Source organism: Meriones unguiculatus, chromosome 2 (assembly GCF_030254825.1).
Source record: "Meriones unguiculatus strain TT.TT164.6M chromosome 2, Bangor_MerUng_6.1, whole genome shotgun sequence".
Lineage (NCBI taxonomy): Eukaryota > Metazoa > Chordata > Mammalia > Rodentia > Muridae > Meriones > Meriones unguiculatus.
Window position 1 is genome coordinate 189,427,339 of NC_083350.1, and position 19,889 is coordinate 189,447,227.

Consider the following 19,889-nt stretch of genomic DNA (forward strand, 5'->3'; position numbering starts at 1 on the left):
ACCGACTGGCCACAGACTCTCAAGTCTCTTCAGGACTGCCTGCGTCCTCTTCCTCTGGCCTGGCACGAAGGGTCTGCCCAGGAGAAGTGATCAAGTTGCTGGCACCAGAGTCCATGTCAGAGGCAGCCCCTGCTCCCCTTACTAGGGTACCCACATGGAGACTGAGCTACCATGGGCTACATCTGAGCAGGGGGTCTAGGTCCTTGGTTAATACATCAGTCTCTGCAGGCCCCGTGGACCCAGATTTGTTGGCTTTGTTTTTCTCCTTGTGGAGCTCCTGTCCCCTCCAGGTCTTTCTATCTCTCCCTTCTTCCATAAGATTCCCTGTGCTCTGCCCAAAGTTTGGCTGTGAGTCTCAGCATCTGCTTTGGTCTCCTGCTGAGGAAAGTATTTTAGAGGACATCTATGGAAGGCTCTCGTCCTGTTCCCTGTCTTCTCCTACTTTCGGTCTCTGTTCTGTTTGCCCCTCTGAATGAGAACTACTCGGCCCCCTAGGGTCAAGGCTGATTTAGGAAGATCACAAGTTCAGGAACAACCTGGGCTACACCTGAGAATTGTCTCAAACAAACAAACAAAAAAATCTTGTATACCATGTTTATTGTACATGGAAACAGACATATTTGTTAAATATTTATTATGTACAAAACATCCTAACTGCCTGTGGCATATAAAGCAAAAAACGTCTCATATCCATAAAAGCAGAAGGGAAATGATAGACCACACTCTGCTTCCGCTGAAGATCCGGACTCGGCTGAACCCTGTCTGTTTATGTATACAACGCGGACTACTTTGGTTTAATACAGAGACCCTTTGTGTGGTGCCATTGGCCTCACTTCGCAGATGAAGTAAACAGACTGAAGGACTATCAATGCCTCCTGTCATAAAACTTTCCCCGGCTGAGGCTCATGGTGTGTGTGACTGTGTATGTGTGTGTCTGTTTTTGTTTGTGTATCATTGGGGGTCAAGCCCAAGGTTTCGTTCATCATGCTAGCAACTGATCTACATTCCCAGGCCCCAAATACAGTCATTTTATTCTAAGTCTTGTTTGCTTTTCACAGTATGTTTGATACCCAACATTTCAGGACTCCCTAAACAAAGCAAACCTTAATATTATTGCTAGTATCACTTTCTTATCTAAACCTTCTTGTGTAACAAGGGCCAGAGAAGGGCAGGAACAAGCCAAACCAACAGAGGTCGCCTTTTTAGAACCCGCTTAGTGCCGTGGGGATGGAAACCTGGTTAAGATGCGAGAATTTCTTCTGTATCATAAAGCAGTGACATTTTCCTGGCATTTCGGTGGCACTGTCATTATAAGAAAGGTTTGGTTTATGATCTCTGGGAACCCTTACCTAATTGGTCCAGGCGTCAGCCAGAAACTGGGAGCGGAACACAGAAGACAACTCAGAAATACATCTTTGCAACTCTTTGTCTTCCCTCAAAAATAATGAAAAAAACAATAAAAGTGTTCATTAAATGAAGTTGCCTTATTAATCTCAGGAAATATAGATCAGAAAATACTGACACTATGGAAACACTATAAAGATTAGAAAAATGATTAAAGGAAAACTCATAAAGCAAACAGTTTAATATTGGATTCACTTCATAGGTAGAATGCCTTCAGGTTAAGGTAATAAAGCCAAGAAGTGGTAGTGATTCCACTTCACACCCTTACAAATCATACCCAGTCGTCAAAAAAAAAAGGGGGGGGAGGGGGCAGAATGCTTCTGTCAACTTCATTACACAGACTGGAATAATAGTTCAGCGGTGAATCTCTGCTCTGAACAGAACTCCAGGGAGAGAAATGACAGCCAGGGACTGGGAGCTAATTTGTTACGAACATTTTCCTGCAGACAGGTATGCATGGAAGAGTTCTGTAGCCTCAGGGTTTCGTCAGCCCAGTGGTGAAGACTGTGCCTGCGTGTGAAGGGCTCTGCTTGTTTGGCCCATGTGTTGCATGATTGGTGTTGATATGAGAAAGTAAAAAGGCAGAATGAACCCTGCAAGTAAAAATGCAGGAAAGTGCCGTCGACATCCCTAGGTTTGGACAGTGCTCTTGTCTGGCGACGCGTGAGCAGTCTCTGGTAGAATCACCAGGAGCTGGTTAACCACGTGTAGATCACAGGATCTGAGACCCGGAGGCAAACTGTGAGTCTCTTATCTGCTGAGGTGTCCATCAGCTCATGTACAGACAGCTTGAGGCACAGTTCAGCATGTCAGGATCATGCCTGGGCTTATGATCACGCTCATAAGAGCGTTACGGATGATGTGTGACATGTGTGTTAGCGTGCGCATATGTGTTAGCACGCACATAGGTGTTACTTTCCTGTTGCTGTGACAAAACACTATGGCCAAAAAGGCAACTTGCAGAGGAAAGAATTTATTTGGTCTTATGGTTTTGGAGGGTTAGGGTCCATGACGATCATGGCACGGAGCATGGCAGCAGGCAGGCATGGTGCTGGAGCAGCGACAGGAGCCCAGTCTTAGCCCGAAAGTGGGAGGCAGAGAGGCATACATACACACTGGGAATGGCTACTTTGAAACCGGAAAGCCCGGCCCCAGTGACACACCTCCTTAACAAGACCACACCCCCAGTCCTTCCCAAACAGTTCCACCAACTGGGGATCAAATATTCAAATATATGAGCCCATGATGGTCATTGTCACTCAAACCAGCACAGATGTTCACACACAGAGGATGCGGGAGACAACTTTCTGTGGGCTGCTTACATGACTTATGGCGTGACACAATACAGCAGAATGCCATATAGCACCTAGACAGCAGACAGACCTGTTGTTCCCTGGTATGGCCAACCTTCACAAATTTTATTCATTTCTTTTACTACACAGGGCATGGGGACATATCTGAGCCCGGAGAGTGCTTGTCTAGCTTGCATGGAGTACACGCAGTGTTGTTTAAACCTGACGGGCTGGCATGTGCTGTGATTCAGCACTCAGAAGGAACGGGAGGGTGTGGAGGTCAGGGCCACCCTTCAGTTCAGAAGATGTATCGCAGTACATTAAACTGTGCATCACTGTTAGCACTCCCCAGACACTAAGACCCCATCTCAAGGCTTAAAGGTGAGACTGCTGTTCCTGGTATTTAGTTACTGGCCGTGTTAAAGTCTGGAAGGACTCTGAGAATAACAGGAGCTGGGTGGAAGGCCTGCAATTCATTCTGTGTTAAGAGCCGTTTAAATTTCGCAAGTGCTACCCTTAGCAAAGCGGCTCATCTTTACTTGTCTTTTTCTCTTTTCTTCTTTTTCCGTCAGGACTTTTTCCTTATGTAGCTCAGGCTGCCATCAAACTTGCCATCCTCCTGCCTCACCTCACAGCTGCTGGAATCACAGAATATGCCCCGTGTCCCTCACAACCACCTTTTCTTCCTTAACTTCTGTTCATCGGGTCTGAGCTGTGTGTACATGCACATGAATTCCCCAAGGTGCCCAGTAGTTTTTATTTTTTAGAGCTTATCATTGTTTATTAACATTACTGTTGCCTCGGGAAAGCAATGAGATTTCCTGACAAAATCTCTTCATATTAATAGTCTAATATATTATCTAATAGCTTCACCTCTAAAACTATAGTCATTTTCCAAACCATTGAAAAATACATGATACTTAAAAAAAAAAAAAAAAAAAAACTGAGCCAGGCGTGGTGGTGCACACCTGAAATCCCAGCACTCAGGAGGCAGAGGCAGGGGGATCTCTGTGAGTTTAAGGCCAGCCTGGTCTACAAAGCTACACAGAGAAACCCTGTCTCGAAGAACAACAAAGGCTCTTTCTTACAGTATATTAAAAATATTTGCCATCTTTTTTTTTAATAATAAAAGTATTTTACAGTTTACTCGGGCTTTCTCCCATTGTTTCCCCTGGGTTTTGCTTTTGTTTCATTTCTAGAAAAAAAAATAATATATACTCCCATAAAATTCACTTCCAGTGTTTTTTGTTTCTGGAGTAAATTTCTAAAATAAGGACCAAAGGTCTGAACAGGTCGAGGAACGTGCCTTCTTCCAGGCCACAATGCCAAGGGAGGTGCCATGTTGGCTGTGTGTGTTGCCCACACTCAGGAAAACCAGGAAGCTTCAGCACCCAAGGGTGTGGCTCACCTGAGGGGGGCGTGCCTGGCGTGCTTGCTTCCACCATCGTGGGGACAGAGCCCAGGACTTTGGTCCTCCTTCCTTCTCCGTGATTGGGACGGGCCAGCGCAGTTCGTCCCCGCTGGCGCTGGCCTGGCCCTGGCCCTGGCCCTGGCCTGCCCCCTGCTGGCCTGGCCCTGGCCCTGGCCTGCCCCCTGCTGGCCTGCCCCCTGGCACTCAGCCCAGCATTGCCTGTGGATGGCCCTGGCCTGCCCCTGCCCCTGGCCCTGGCCCTGGCCCTGGCCTGCCCCTGGCGCCCAGCCCAGCACTGCCTGTGGACGGCCCTGGCCTGACCCTGTCCCTGCCCCTGGCCTGCCCCCTGCTGGCCTGGCCCTGGCCCTGGCCTGCCCCCTGCTGGCCTGCCCCCTGGCACTCAGCCCAGCATTGCCTGTGGATGGCCCTGGCCTGCCCCTGCCCCTGCCCTTGGCCCTGGCCCTGGCCTGCCCCTGGCGCCCAGCCCAGCACTGCCTGTGGACGGCCCTGGCTCAGTGAGCACTGACTGTTCCTGGAGTCTGCAGCGGTGCACTCTTTCACCAACGCTCGGGTAGCAGATTGATTGCAGGAGTCAGTTGCTTAAGAACAGCTAGTGAGTGAAAAAGGAGAGGAAGAGGTGGGGCAGCGGGGACACTGAGCAGTTGGCTCTCACCTGTAGCTTCCCGGGTTTAAACCCTGGTGAAGACAAGGCTGCGGGCCCTTTGACAGCTGTTGCCGTCTGCCCCCTGCAGACCGCACGATCTGGGGTGGGTCTGCAGCCTCTCCAGCAAGCTGGATGACCCTGTGCCAGCCTCCTCAGTGCCTGCTGGCCTTTCTCCACCCACCACCATCCTGACCCTTGCCACGCACACACCCATTCCAGAAGGTAAAATGTGTAAGTCGCACATTGGCCCAGAATCCAGTTTCAGGCATTTCACGCCCAGCATTTTCTTCTCCCTCCAAACTTAGCCAGCAGACATCATTGGCCAGAAACTGTACCGATAACCAACAGTTAGAGATGCCAGAAGCAGCGTTCACGGGAGAAATGCACAGCGGCAGCTGGCCACGCTGCTGACTGTTGACCCTGGTCGTTTTGCGAGCCCGCCATGGAGCAGCACTGAGGCGGTCAGGAGGGCGTGGCAGACAGAGGAGGCTGCATTTCGTTTTTGCTGGTCTATTTATTTTCAGGTCCCCAACTTTCTTGTTTTTAATTGGTTTCGTAGGGTGTGTGTGTGTCTGTGTGTGTGTGTGTCTGTGTGTGTGTGTGTCTGTGTGTGTGTGTGTCTGTGTGTGTGTGTCTGTGTGTGTGTGTGTCTGTGTGTGTGTCTGTGTGTGTGTGTGTCTGTGTGTGTGTGTTTGTGTGTGTCTGTGTGTGTGTGTCTGTGTCTGTGTCTGTGTCTGTGTGTTTGTGTGTGTGTGTGTGTTTGTCTGTGTGTGTCTGTGTGTGTGTGTGTCTGTCTGCGGTGCACACATCGGTATACTTGCACAGTCCAGAGGCTGACACCAAGGGTCTTCTCTTGTTGCTCTCCCCTTTTCTCCTTTCACGGGGTGTCTCACTGAACATACACACAGGTGCACACACACACACACACACAGGTGCACACACACACAGGTGCACACACACACACACAGGTGCACACACACACACAGGTGCACACACACACACACAGGTGCACACACACACACAGGTGCACACACACACAGGTGCACACACAGGTGCACATATACACACAGGTGCACACACACACACAGGTGCACACACACACACAGGTGCACACACACACACACAGGTGCACACACACATACAGGTGCACACACACAGGTGCACATATACACACAGGTGCACACACACACACACAGGTGCACACACACACACAGGTGCACACACACACAGGTGCACACACACACACACAGGTGCACACACCACACTTACATTTTTAAAGACTTATTTATATGGGGGAGGGGCACCTCCGTGAACACTTACGCACCACATGTGTGCCTGGTGCTCACGGAGGTCAGAGGAGGCGTGGGTCCCCGGAACTGGAGTCACAGGACCGAGGAGGGCGCTGGGAACTTAAACTGTCTGCAAGGCGGCACTGTTAACCGCTGAGCCGTCTCCAGCTCCACACACGAACAGTTTAGAGACATTTCTGAAGTAATGAAAAGAGCATTCACATTAAAGTTCACTTCTTTCTGTTTAAAAATGGGTTTATAGTTGGGTTTGATTTGAAATACTGACCGTGGGTGTGTCTGATGTACTCAGAATAAATTGATGATGATCGGGAGATGCTAAGGCGTGTCTTTGCCCTGAGTTAAGTATTTGAAGGAAGGTGTTTTATTTCTGGAGTAAAGTCCTTTTTGCTTCCACTGAACTGACGGGAGGCAGCTGGCCGTGCGGTGTCCTGACGGGGAGGGTGAGGCCGAGGGTGGGCGCAGTGGGCCTGATTAGCCGCCTTGCATGAGTGTGGGCCGGGGTCTGTGTGCAAACACTGCTTGTCGGCCCTCACCTGCAGACAGACGTTTGTGAAAGGATTGCACTCCTCTGAAAGCCAGCTTCTACGTAATCCAGGGTGGCCCTGGGTCCCTCGTCAGAGAGGAAGGGAAGCCGTCTGAATTCTTTACATGCTACTGAAGTATTTCCTTTTATGAGCTCCAACTTTGTTTTTGTCTCTGCAAACTGAGATTTTGTTTATCCATGAATAGTTTTCCCTGGGGCATGAAAAATATGACTCTTAAATTATGAATGAGGCTTTTTTGTTTGAATCTGTGTTAACTAAAACATGCAGAATAAACTATGTTTTTCATTAGATCCCTTTCAGCTCCCCACAAAAGTGGAACCAGCGAAAGAAAGAGCCGTTCAAGCAGCAGCGCCCACCAGGAAGCCTACTGTAATCCGAATCCCAGCCAAACCAGGAAAATGTAAGCTCTCTCATCTTCCTAATTTGCTCCTCCTCCTTCCTAATAAGACCTAGGAGAAATCTGGATTAACTTCTCAGTGTCCGCTTTTGAAGTCGTGTGTAACCGGCCATTCATTATTCATGGTCACGGACATCGCCAGAGCAGGGTGCTCTCTCTGTTTCCTTTGGAGAATTATCCCTGAAAGTTTGAGTTATTTTCCTTTAAACAAGGAGAAAAGGAGACTGTGATCTGAGAACAGCCTCGTGTCAGAGCCTTCCGTAGAGACGGTGGCGAAGCAATGAGACCATAGCAAATGGAGTTATTCTATATGTCCCTCAGGGGAATATTGTTGTCAGCTCCGTCTTCGTACGGCCGTGTGTGGACTGTTCAGAGAACTGCACCCACAAAGCTGTGGGAACATCTGTTAGTCCTCAGTCTCAGAATGACTCATTCGTAAAATAAGTCCATTTTAAAGTCAGTGTGCACTGGGCTCTTGTGTACTTCCTTCGTGGCCTTTCTTTACTCACGCAGTGGATGAAGTTTTCTGTCAGCTTTAGTGGTGCGTCCTAAGAATGGCCATGTTAGGGCCAGGAGTGGGGCTCCTGGCATGCCACCAGCCCCGGGTCCGTTGCTGCAGGTGTCAGACAGCTGCAGAAAAGGTGCGCTCCGGCATCCAGCACCCAGAGGTTAAGGCAGGGACCAGGGGTTCACGCTCATCTCTGGCTACACGGTGAGCTAGAGAGAGAGGGAGAGAGTGGGAGAGAGAGAGGGAGAGAGAGAGAGAGTCTGGGTTCTGGAGCCGCTCCCGCCCTGCTGAACTCATCCCTCAGCTTTGCACACTTCCAGTGGCTGCACCACCCTCTGGCTACGGGTGGCAGCCACGCTGTCATGAAGTCTCCCTGCACACAGAGCAGAATTAGCTGGCAAAAAAACCTAATCACCTGTTTCTTTCTTTAACGTGAGCTGGGAGTATCACTGAGCTTCGTGTGTGGTGTGGGTGGAAAGGTGTCATGTCTGTAACGAGGCTGACGGTGCCATTAGCCTAAGTTACCAGCAACACTTAACTATTCGAGAGTGGGAGGGCCTTGCATGCTCCACCTTACAAGGACCACGTCTCGCTGGACGGTTCAAACAAACAAACCTGACAGCTGCTGACATGGATAAGTTAGAGCTCACTTACAGTTCTCCCAGTTCCCGTGTCTGTGAAATGGCAGCAGATTGTCTAGTGTGACCTCTTTGGATTACTGTGTCTGTCTGGCCACCATGGTAGCCGCCCTCCCCCGTGGAAACTGGCTGCCGGAAATGTGCCCAGCACAACTAAAGAACAATTTTTTTAAGGTTTGTTTATTTATTAACTGTATGCCTGTATGTGTGCTTGCGCACCAGAAGAGGGCACCAGATCTCACTGTAGATGGTTGTGAGCCACCATGTGGTTGCTGGGAATTGAACTCAGGACCTCTGGAGGAACAGTGCTCTTAACCTCCGAGCCATCTCTCCAGCCCAAGAAGAAATATTTTGGCTTTATTTCATTTGCAGTAAGATTTACAGCGACACTTTCACGTGCAGGGACCAGCTACGGCAGAGCAGATGGATCTAAGGTGGATGCTGGCTGTGGGAGGGCCTGCGTTAATGCTAAGGCCGGCTCCTTGTTCTTAGCAAACGCCATCAGCTCGCTGAGGTCCGGGGAGGGCTCGTCCCTCCGCTGTCTGCTTCCGGGTGTGATCTCCGCTGCCATTCTCCTAGAGGCCAGCCACGGTCCATTCATGCTAGGCCCTGGGCCAGCTGGTGACTTCTGTCTCCCGTCTTTTCCCTAGGTTTGCAAGAGGACTCACCAAGCCCACCTCCTCTTCCTGCTGAGAAGCCTGTTGGGAATACTTGCAGTACAGTGCCTGGAAAGCGCAGTCACCCTGACAGAGCTAGAAACCCGGTAAGGGAAACTGAGACACTGTCAGGCCCAGGACAGAGTTCTTAGCCAATTCTAGATGTGCAGTGGCTGCTTAAGTGGTCTTACCATCAGCTAGGTTTTTAGAAATATTTTATCGGGACCCAGTTGCTAAGCTTCATGTACTTGCTTAATGTTATGTTCAATACTTTACAAGTCCCTATAGAAGGACTGAGTCCATTCTTTGTACTTCATTATAAAATAATTCCCCTGTACCAGTATAACGACATGTCTTTTATATGATACTGTGGTAATGAGGTTATTAAAACTTCCCCAAAAAAACTTTAATATGTGTAGAAATAAATTAGTCAAATTGTTAGTATTTTTTTTAAAGCACTCAAATCTGTTTTTATTTTTAACATAATAATTTACAATAACTACCCTAAGGTTTTTTTCTTCTGAAATTTAAGAAAATTTTTTAATTAAAATGCAATGCTTTGTTGTGCGTTTGTTAACATGCTTGGGACCTTTTATAGATGTATCTTGAATTTCCAACTTAATACTGTTCCCTTGTGTATTCTTTAAAATTTCCTCCTGGTAGGCTATCTTCATAGCTTGTTTCAAGAGAAATCAATTCTTAAAGTCTTTAAACCAATTCAGTTCAATTTTTATAAAAGCTTTGCCCTGTGCTCATCATACAGGCAAGCCCATCTAATCATCCACTCAAGAGGGATTCCTCCGAAAAAGACATTAAATTAAATTAGCCAGGACCAAGTTAATGAGAGTCTTCTGTAGAATGAATTAAAATTTAGTGATCATTTGTATCTTCAAAGTACTTGATAATAAATTTTTATTAAAACTGGGCCAAGGAAGCCCAAAAGCAGAAGATAGTAGGGCCCTGATGTACTGTGGTCCCAAACTTGTATGGAGGAAAAGCTGCTTGCAAAGGTCTGGGCTTCGGCTCTCACTTACTGAAAGGAGTGAGGATGAGATGAGCCAGGCACACTGTCCTGTGAATAACAATCACTCAAACACTGGGCTTGTCTCCTCTGTGTCAAACAGTCCGAGAGAATGCACACATTAAGAAGCTTGGATGTCTGAGCCCAGGGGTCCTGCGGGACTGATGCACCAATGGAGGACTGTGTGTGGAGAGGACCTAGACCCCTGCTCAGATGTGGCCAATTGGCAGCTCAGTCTCCATGTGGGTCTCTGAGTGAGCGGACAGGGGCTGTCTCTGACATGGACTCAGTTAACTGCTCTCTGATCACTCGCCCCTGATGATGCGGTCTTGCCAGGCCACAGAGGAAGAGGATCCAGGCAGTCCTGATGAGACTTGATAAGCTCTGGGCAGATGGCAGGGGAGGAGAACTCCCCCTTTCAGTGGACTAGCGAAAGGGGAGAGGGAGGAAGAAGGGTGGGACTGGGAGGAGACTTCAATCAGAACATAGAATGAATAAATTGTGAAAAAATTAAAATTAAAAAAAAAGAAGTTTAACTAAAGATAAACTAAGCCACACGGAGAGCTGCCATGTTCATCACTACATCTCAGCCTCACATGAACGTGAGGAAATCCTGCCCTGCGCCCCGCTCAGAGGGAGTCAGGGCTGCTGTGTGCTAATGTGTGCAGACCATAATAGACACAGTGAGCCTGAAGAGAAGGGCATGAGGAAACGTTATAAATTCAGTGATTTGCCTGAAGTCACAAGTGTGATTTCTATGGTTGTGGTGGCGCACGCCTGTAATCCTAGCACTCGGGAGGCAGAGGCAGGTGGATCTCTGTGAGTTTGAGGCCAGCCTGGTCTACACAGTGAGTCCAGGACAGTCAAGGCTACAGAGAAACCCTGTTTCAAAAAGAACAAACAAACAAACAAGTGCCCTCAGCCTCAGCGCCAATCCTCTTTGAAACTCCTGCCGCCCTGAGAGCGAAGTGGTGGAAGAAGCGATGCGCAGGCTCAAGCGCAAGAGAAGAAAGATGAGGCCGAGGTCCAAGTAAATAGACTTGGCACCACGAAGGCTGCAGAAGTGAAGGATGCTGAAGTCCAGGACGCTGGTGCAAGCTGTCGGCCTGGGACTGTTAGCCCCTGTCGGCGATACCGCCTCCGATGGCCTCTGGAACACCCTCTCGCCGAGACCACCCGAAAAGCAGGCTGCCTTCCCTACAACCGGAACAGCCCCGCTCGCCTTCTGCCCTGGACCTTTGTCATTCTGGACTAGTTCTGTTCGCTTGTGGCCAAGTGTAACTCGTGTACAATAAACCATCTTTCTCACTGTCTGAGCCGAATAATCAAAAAAAGAAAGAAAAAAGTGTGATTTCTATAGACTAACACCAAACAGGTGTCTGAAAACTTTGTTGGAGAGTTGTAGCTACCGAGTTGATCCAGGTCAGCGGCCGTAGGACTGGAGTGAAGGGGAAGCCTCAACAAAGTGTCAGTGCCTTTCCAACTGCCCCTTTTCACAAAAGCTGGCCACTGCACCAAACTCGGCTGTTCTCTTGCCGGAGTACCAGGACCTTCTCATCAGCTCTGGCGGCGGCAGTTGCCAGACCTCACTTCTGTTGCTTAAGCGATGGCGCCGGGGGGGGGGGGGGTTGGCGGTGGGGGTGCTGGGGCTGCGTGCTCCCGTTACACATCCCCGCACTGCCTGCCCTGCATGGCTCAGGCCAGGCCCACCGCACGGCAGGGTCTGTGCCGAGGACAAGCTGATGGAAGCCCTGCTGGAAGAGGGAGTGCCAACTCCCCAAACACACCTAAGCCAGCTGCTCCCAGTTCCAACACACGTGACACGCACGCCGGCTTGGAAGGAGAAATATCTACCTTTTTAAGGTGCCACAAGAACCCGGGAGCCCCTGGAGACGCTGAGGGAAGATGGTGAGCGCCCCTGCCGGGCAGGCTGTGCAGCAAAATCCGGTCTCAAAAGCAATGAAGAAAAAAGGAATTTTTCTAAACTTAAAGTGTGGTTCTAATGCAGATGGTGAAAAGATGGCATCTGTGGAAGCGCTTTGAACAGAAAGACGCTCGGCCAGGAACTCAGCCATCATCTCAGGGACAGAGTTTCAGGGTATCAGAACCGGAAAAACCTGAGAAGATACAGAAAGGCTTCACAGCATATGTGGGGTGCTGAAGAGGGGGACTCTCACCACAGTCTCCGAGGACTGTTGGCAGAACCTGGGCACCAGCCCAGACTCGGCAAACACCAAGGCAGCTGCAGCACGAGGGTACCTGCCTGCCTGTCTCAGGGTGTCAGCGCCTTCCAGGGTACGCCTTTCTTGTTCAACGTAAAGTTTGTCAAAAATGAGAGATCAAAAAATATTTCAGGCCTGGAGAGATGGCTCAGCAGTTAAGAGCACTGTCTGCTCTTCCAGAGGGCCTGGGCACAACGCCCAGCACCCACATGGCGGCTCACAACCATCTATGCTGGGATCTGGCGCCCTCTTCTGGTGTGCAGGTGTACATGCAGTTAGAGCACTCCTACGTATAATAAGTAACTAAAAAAAGCTACACAGGTAGGACATGGCTCAGTTGTGGTAAAGCCTTGCTGAAGGTAAATGAGAGAAGGAAATCTGCACTCCAGGATGGCACAGCCACTCTCTGTCATACGCCATGCGATAGAAACCCTTCTCTATCAGAGTAGCACGTTAATATTTTTGCTGAGATCTTCCTTAGCTATTAAGGCACATCCCACAACCAATTTTGAGGAAAACCAATAAAAAGCTCTCCTTCCCTGCTAAGGTGTGTTTGCTTTAACTGTGAAGGGGGCCGAGGAAGAAACGCATTTTATCAGAGCAGTATTGTCGGGGAGAATTACCGCAGCAGCACGCTTTAAGAGGCCTGGGTTATACTCCGGAATATTGCAGGGTTTATGAGCTGGTGGCCTGCTTCGCCACATTAACTGAACTCATTAGTGAAACCAGGTTTTAAGGGCTTAATTTGTTTTTTAAAAAATGAGTTATTGGCGATTAATCACTTGGTATTTAAGGAAATGTTATAAATAGCATGAGTTTAAGAGTCATGGAAAGAAGTTTCAAGTCATTTGTTATAAGGATTAAACCATTTGAATTTACCCAAAGATTCTTTAGCAATAACTAAGTAATTGTTAATTCAGAGTAATTTTAAAGGCCTAGAAAATGTTCCCTTAAGATCTTGGAGACAGTGTTTCATGGTGTATGCTGAGGTCTTCAAAAGCAGGAAAGGGAAAGTTGGTCTTACTGGTAAATTCTTTCAGTTTTTCAATTGAAAAAAATAAGGGAACAATTTAGTTAGGATAGTTCCAAAAGGAAAGAATAGAAAGGCCTGTTTGGGCTGTGAGGTCTTTCAGTTTCTCGCTGACAGAATTCTCGGCCTATGACATGTTCTGAAAACCTTTGAAGCAGAATGGGCCATGCCTGTTCTAGAGAAATCTCCCTTCACCCTCCTCCAAATTCTCCCGTCCACCATTAGGCTGCAGAGGGCACGCTGACATGTCTGTGCTTTCCAGGCACTCCCCTGCTCCCCACAAAGCTGTTGGCAACCAGGCGGCCTGCCTGCTGTCTGGAGAAGCCCCTTCCCTCCTGCCCCCTATCTCTCCTCTCCCACCTTCCTGGGAGGCCACACTTCCAGTTCTTTTTGACATCCTCAACTTTAGTTCAAAACCCATTGCTTTGGAGCTCTGCAGCAAGGGGGTGAGAGCCGACTGTTAAAAACGGCTTCACTCTCGGTTTAAGCTCAGGACGCTCGTTTCCACCCTAACTGAGATGAAGAAATGGGTTAAAGCTGAAACAAGCAGTCTCTAGCAGGAAAGGAGAAGACCACCACCTAGGATCCCCCCCCACACCCCTCTGTCCTCAGAGGGTACCAGACACACATGGCGTACAGACATATGTGTAGGCCAAACAGTCAGACGCATAAAAAAGTCTTATTTAAATATTGCTTTGCGGCTGGGCGTCATAGAGCACGCCTTTAATCCCAGTACTCTAAAGACAGAGGCAGGTGGGTCCTCTGTGAGCGCGAGGCCAGCCTGGTCTATATATAGTTCTATAGTTCAGGCCAGCAAAGTAAGACATTGTCTCAAAAATAAATAAATAAATAGATTGAATGTATGTGCGTATTTATGTGTATATGTGTAACACTGAGAGTCCCTCTCGGCTGTCCTCTGTGACTTCACGGCTTTTCTACTTAGAGACTCACCTGAAAAGTTGGTCTCAGTTCTTGCAAACTCTGGTTTTCGGTTAGTCTTGACTGAAAAGCGTTCTGTGATGTTTGTAGGGACTGGAGCAAGCGAGTGAATCAGGCTTGGTACAAGGCCCGCCCAGGCTGCCACCAAGGTAGGTGACGGGGACAGTGGAGGGGCGTGAACGCCTTGCAGCTGGCTCTTGTTTGCTGTCCAGATGCAGGCTGTGAGCCTTAGATCTTGTCTTGGAAAGAACCTCCTGAGTCTGCCCAGGCTGCCGGCCCAGGCTGCGTGTGACAGCAGGTTTGGGGACTCTCTGATCTCTTTTTCTTTTAACAAGATCCAAAAACCTACAGAGCACAGACTTTTTCCAAACTCTGGAATCTGCTCATAAACAACCCCCTGTTAGGAGAGGCAGGCCTGTTTCTCAGCACCGCTGAAGGGAGCTCAAAGGTGGCCTGGCCCCTCAGCTCTGGAGGTGTTTGAACAAAGGCTGTCATGCTTTCAGAAAGCATTGCCATGCTGAAATTTATTTGCATTTAGAGATTAGGAAAAAGGTTTTCAAAGTAGTAGCTGTCCTGTTCCATTTTCAGGACTTTGTTTATGCTGATCTGAATTAAGGCCTGCAATGTGAACGTCGGGACTTTGACGTTCCTTTTTCTAATCACGCAAAGGCCCGAGCACATAAACCTGATATTGGCACATGAATAAGCTTTTGTCTCAGACTGTGGTAGAAAGTACTTAGCTTCCTGATATAGTCAGTGGGTTTAGGAGCAGTTGGGGCCTTAGAGAGCTCATGACAGTAAATGCTTGTTTGTCTTGAACTAATGAATCTCTAGTGCAAGATAAGAGGAAGCTGGAGCATCATGGTATTTCCTCTAATATAATGTTTAATGCAACAGTCATTTGCTCAAAATAGCATACCCTGCAGGTTTCAGTAAATTGTATCCCGCTAGCAAAAAGGTTCTTCATGCCTGCGCCAGGCTGTGTGTGTGTGTGTGTGTGTGTGTGTGTGTGTGTGTGTGTGTGTGCAAGAAAGGATGGAACAGAACCCAGATGAGATCAAAATGCTGATCATGGCTCCCCTTTGCCTTTCAGACCTGAGCATGGGAAAGTCATTCCAGTTTGGAGGCCTCCCAAGGGGGCCCCTGAGAGACCACCGCCCCCTAAACTCTCTGCAGCCAAATCAAGCAAAAACCTGCCTTTCAGTCGGTCCTCGTCCGACATGGATCTTCCGAAAAAGCAGGGCCCCCTGGCGTCTGGACTCCCAAAAGCCAAGAGTCAGGTCTTTAAAAACCAAGATCCGGTGCTACCCCCTCGCCCTAAACCGGGACACCCTCTCTACAGGAAGTACATGGTAAGCCCGGGCGTTAAGTGTCGGCGCTTAAGGGTTTGTGCCAGGAGAGAGAGAGAGAGACCTCAGTCCTCGGGAGGGTGATAAAAGCAAGCGTGGACTTGTCCCTGACACGGGAAGCTGTAGAGGCTGCAGAGGCCACAAAACCTCAACTTCCGGGGCGGGGGGCTCAGTGCTTTAGAGCACTTGTTCTTGTGGACACCCGCTGTGGTTCCTATCACCCAGAGTTCCCTCACTCTGCTTCCAGAACACATGTGATGCACACACATACATGCCGGCGAAATAGTCATACACATAAAACAAACATAGCTTTAAAAAAACAGAACAAGAAAACCCGGGTTTTCCAGACAGGGTGTGGGGGTTAGGAGAAGCGCCCAGAAGGGAAAGCAGGCAGGCAGGAATTCTCACTGACGCAGGAGGAGCTGAGGCGGAGGACCTGGCGGACGCTCCATCTCCTGTGGTAGTTTGTGCTTTCCAGCTGCTTAGCACACTAAGGGAGTAGCATCCAAATGAGTAGAAATTAAGCTTTTATTAAGATCAATGGACGTTCTTACAGATTTTCCCCATTCTGCAAGCATAATTACCATGGCCCATTTAATAGCTACTAGTTAAAAGTTCTTATCAGTAATTGGGATAGTTGAATATTAATTTTGTTCTCGTTGGATGTTCTTCATCAGATGACTTTTGCGTGTGTTTCCACAACTGACAGAATTGATTTGCTCTCTGTGTGGTCAGGTCAACCCAGAAAAGCATGGAAATTCACTTAGGAGTGGGCGGGGCAGCCGTGGTTTGGGAGCAATTGTACGGCAGTGCTGGATGGCAGTGTTAGTAACTTTATCCTGCTCTCTCTCACGCTCGCTCTGTCTGCTCAGATAAAGTATGAACCAGTGAAACTACTCGACCCGAGGGACAGTCTTTGGGACAGATGATTTAATGAGGTGAACAGTGACTGGTGTGTGTTGAGAACTAGTTACGAGCTAGGCACTATTCCAAACCAACCTCCTAGCTTAGATACTGTTGTTATCTCCATTACACAAACAAGGAAAATGAGAGCAGGACAGAGAGAAAGGCAGGGAAAGCAGAACTTCAGCCCAGAGCAACCGGCTTGGAGTCCGGCTTGGAGTCCACCCTCCGCCGGGAGTTAGCTGGCCGTGTGGCTTCTGTGGGCTTTGGTCATCCTGGGCCAAGATCGTCTGCTCAGCGGACCGGGCTTCCCTTGGCTGCGCACAGTTGTACAGAGTCAGAACACTGACGGAATTCAAGCGAATCCAGAACTCAAAATGCTGGTCCCCCTAGAGCCGTGTGTCTCCTGGTGAAGGATTAAGTTCACCTCCCAGGCCGCACTCTGGGAGTCTAGCATGGGTGCCTGGCCCTTGGGGAAGAGGCCGACTAGGCCGCCCCTCCTTCTCTGCGCTTGCAACCCCACGCCTTCAGAGTGTCACACAGAACGCGCACGAGCACTCACCAGCCAAAATTTACCAAGGCAGGAGCAGAGCCTCGGGCCTGGGGCCCGGGCACAAAGCCGTAGTAGGATGGCGCTGGATGGGAGCAGGAGGAGAGTGCGGGCAGCGGGGAGCACCAGGGAGCACCTGCGGAGCCCCAGAGAGCTGGCCTCGGCCTCAGGCCTGCGGGAAGGGGCCGCACTGCCCTCGCGTGCTCGAGCGTTTGCACCTTCGCACGCGTGCACATCCTAACGTCTTCCTTTCTGTTTAAGCTGTCGGTGCCCCGCGGCCTGGCCAGCGAAGACGCTGCCTCCCCGAGCCCCGCGGAGCAACCCTGCAAGGTACGCGCCGCTCCCCGCCCCTGCCGCGCGGATCCACCCTGCACGACCCTGCGTGGCTCAGAGGGCGGCGGCCCTTACAGCGCAGGGACAGCTCCGGGGCGCCGCCGTGGGGAGGGCGCGGGCGTGGAGAGGGCCCGGGCGTGGGGAGGGCGCGGGCGTGGGGAAGGCACGGGCGTGGATAGGGCGGCAGCGCGGGGAGGGCGCAGGCCACTGTGCGCAGGAAAAGGTCATGGCCCCCGCGCTGGAGGAAATGACCGTGATCACGGGGCGCCGTGTTCTGCCACCGCGTCGGTGGCTGTGGGAGCCAGGACTCGCGAGTTTCAGCTGAGAGCGCTACCCCTTTAAACAAGAAGAACCCGTTATCTTTTTTGTTTGTTTCTTTTTGTTTGTTTTGTTTTCTCAGACAGGGTTTCTCTGTGTGGCCCTGGCTATCCTGGAACTGGCTCTGTAGACCAGGCTGGCCTCGAACTCATAGATACCCGCCTGCCTCTGCCTCTGCCTCTGCCTCCACCCAGCTGTGAACCTGTTTAGCACCAGAGGTTTTGTTTTTATAAGTAGGATGAATCGATTACGTTAAAAGGAATCCTGCAAATGCTAAATCTGACGTAAAAGATACCTTTAAAATGCAAGCTTAGCCCTGCAGTGGTGGTGATGCCTTTAATCCCAGCACTCGGAGGCAGGGGCAGGTGGATCTTTGTGAATTCCAGGCCAGCCTGCTCTACTGAGAGCCAGGGAATTTAGAGAGATCCTGTCTGAAAAAAACAAAGCAAAAAAGCAAGCTTAGTCTGTCATGGTGTGCTGGGCGCTCCCCATGTAATTCCAGTGCTTAGGAAGTGGGGCAGAGGGGCCAAGCTCTCTTCCTGGATGCCAGGGGAGCAGGTGTGGGGGGGGCGGGGGTGTCAGAGCCAGCCCTGGTGGCAGGAGACACTGTCTGGGCCTAGGAGGGAAGCTTCTTGGAAACCTTGTTTCTCTGATTTAATAAGTTCATTAAATAATGAAGGATAATCCAGTGCCTCAGGTCACAGTTTAGGCCAGACAGCAGTTTGTGGGGCCTGACCTAAGACACAGAGATTCCTAAGACGTTTGTTTAGCAGTGCAGGAGGCAGCTGTTCCACGGCAGAGCCACACCGTCGCCTGTATTTATGGAAGACTGTAAACTTGTCAGTTAAGTCTTCACTCTTTGTTACTCAAGGTAACACACATGAAAACACAGCCCACCAGTCACTCAACTCAAGTAACGAATACAGTTTGTTACTCTGCCCAGATTTCATAATCTAGTCTCATTCCTTCTTGGAAGGCAGTTTATCTTCTGAAGTTTTTCTGAGACGCTGAAAATTCTGATTTTAGGGAGAGGAGATAATCTTCAGCTCGCACAGCTGGCATGTGAAAATCTAACTAGTTCACACAGGATGACTTCTTACCCGTCTTCTCTGTCTGGGTCCAGCGTCTTCCATCTGCTGTAGCCACCATTTTTCTCTCAGAGCATCTTGTTTGGTAATGGCAGGACTTTCTCTGCCAAAAATAAAAAAAAAAAATCTTCCTTTCATATATAAATAGATTTTTAACTTAAAAATTAAAAATTGTAACAGACCAAAATTTCACCTCTTCGGACCTTGCCTCTTGGTCTCAGGCTGTGGATTTTCAGAGAACCGGCCTGCAAGGGCATGGTATTGCTTGTGCTGGCTGTTACAGTCTTTAGAAAACGCAGCTTGAGCAGCTCACTGGCCCAGCACTGATCTAGCCTGCACTGGCGCTCATTCCCAAGACCACCAAAAGCAGTGAGGAGGTCTAAAGCTGTGTCACACCTTCCCCTAAGCTGGTGAACAGAAGATACCGATTATGCTTGAATCTGAAGGTCATAAAGTGGAGAATTGTCCCCAAATGTTCCATCTAGCACCCTGGCTGGCCACAGACTGCACTAAAGCTGGTTGTGGTTTTGTATGGTTTTGTTTTCACATGGGAGGAAGGTATGGTAACACCCAGCAGAGTTGCTTTTAGAATTGACGTACTGTCTGGAAACCCAGAAAAGGTAAATCCTAAGACAGAAAGTAGGTTAGTGTTCGCTGAGGGCTGAGGGAGGGTAGAGGGGGAGTACTCCACAGCAGCAGCTGTTAATTTCCGGAAGAATAGAACACTGCCACCATTTCTTGAGCCAAATTTGAAGCAAGCTTTGTTAAATCCTGGCCAGGACAATGGACAGTGGCCAGATCCGTAGCAGGGATTCCCAGAGAAGGCTTACCAAGGGAAGACCCACAGGCTGTGTACTTCCCCGCTTTGTCCAGTCTGGGGCAAGCATACATCCTGTTGTACATTCTGGGTACCTCCAGCCTGTGTGTGATTGGGGCAACCAACCTGATTAACAGAAGTGAAAATGCTCGGCTGGTTGTCTTATGTTCCAGGAAGTTACCTGTCCTAGGGCACCTGGGCTTACAGGTTAGATCTCTTAAGCACAGCAATTAAAACTTAAAACATAACTCTGGCCCCTACATAGGTCCTGCAGGGAAGGGCAGAGATCATGAAAATGATAGTTGCACAATTCTATGAGTATCCTAAATGGATGTTTTATTTTGAATTGTATATAACAAGTTAACAAGTTAAGTGAGCGAATGTTAGCGCATGGAGGTGTTTGTCACAGTGACTGAGTAAGTGAGCAACTAATTCCTGCTGTTAAAGTATCATCTCTTAGCAGTAATAGAGGAAGACCTTTGAACCGCCTCACG

General features: G+C 49.3%; 1 protein-coding gene across 4 annotated transcripts in view; it reads left to right on the plus strand.

Moving 5' to 3' along the window:
• Sh3d19 (SH3 domain containing 19) overlaps window positions 1-19,889 on the plus strand; it is a 119,363-nt gene that overhangs the window by 81,845 nt on the left and 17,629 nt on the right. For all 4 annotated transcript variants that reach the window (XM_060378518.1, XM_060378519.1, XM_060378520.1 and 1 more), the window contains exons 8-12: window positions 6,916-7,026; window positions 8,820-8,932; window positions 14,128-14,186; window positions 15,131-15,389; window positions 17,101-17,169. In XM_060378518.1, the coding sequence (XP_060234501.1) occupies window positions 6,916-7,026; window positions 8,820-8,932; window positions 14,128-14,186; window positions 15,131-15,389; window positions 17,101-17,169 (611 nt within the window). The remainder of the gene's footprint in view (window positions 1-6,915; window positions 7,027-8,819; window positions 8,933-14,127; window positions 14,187-15,130; window positions 15,390-17,100; window positions 17,170-19,889) is intronic.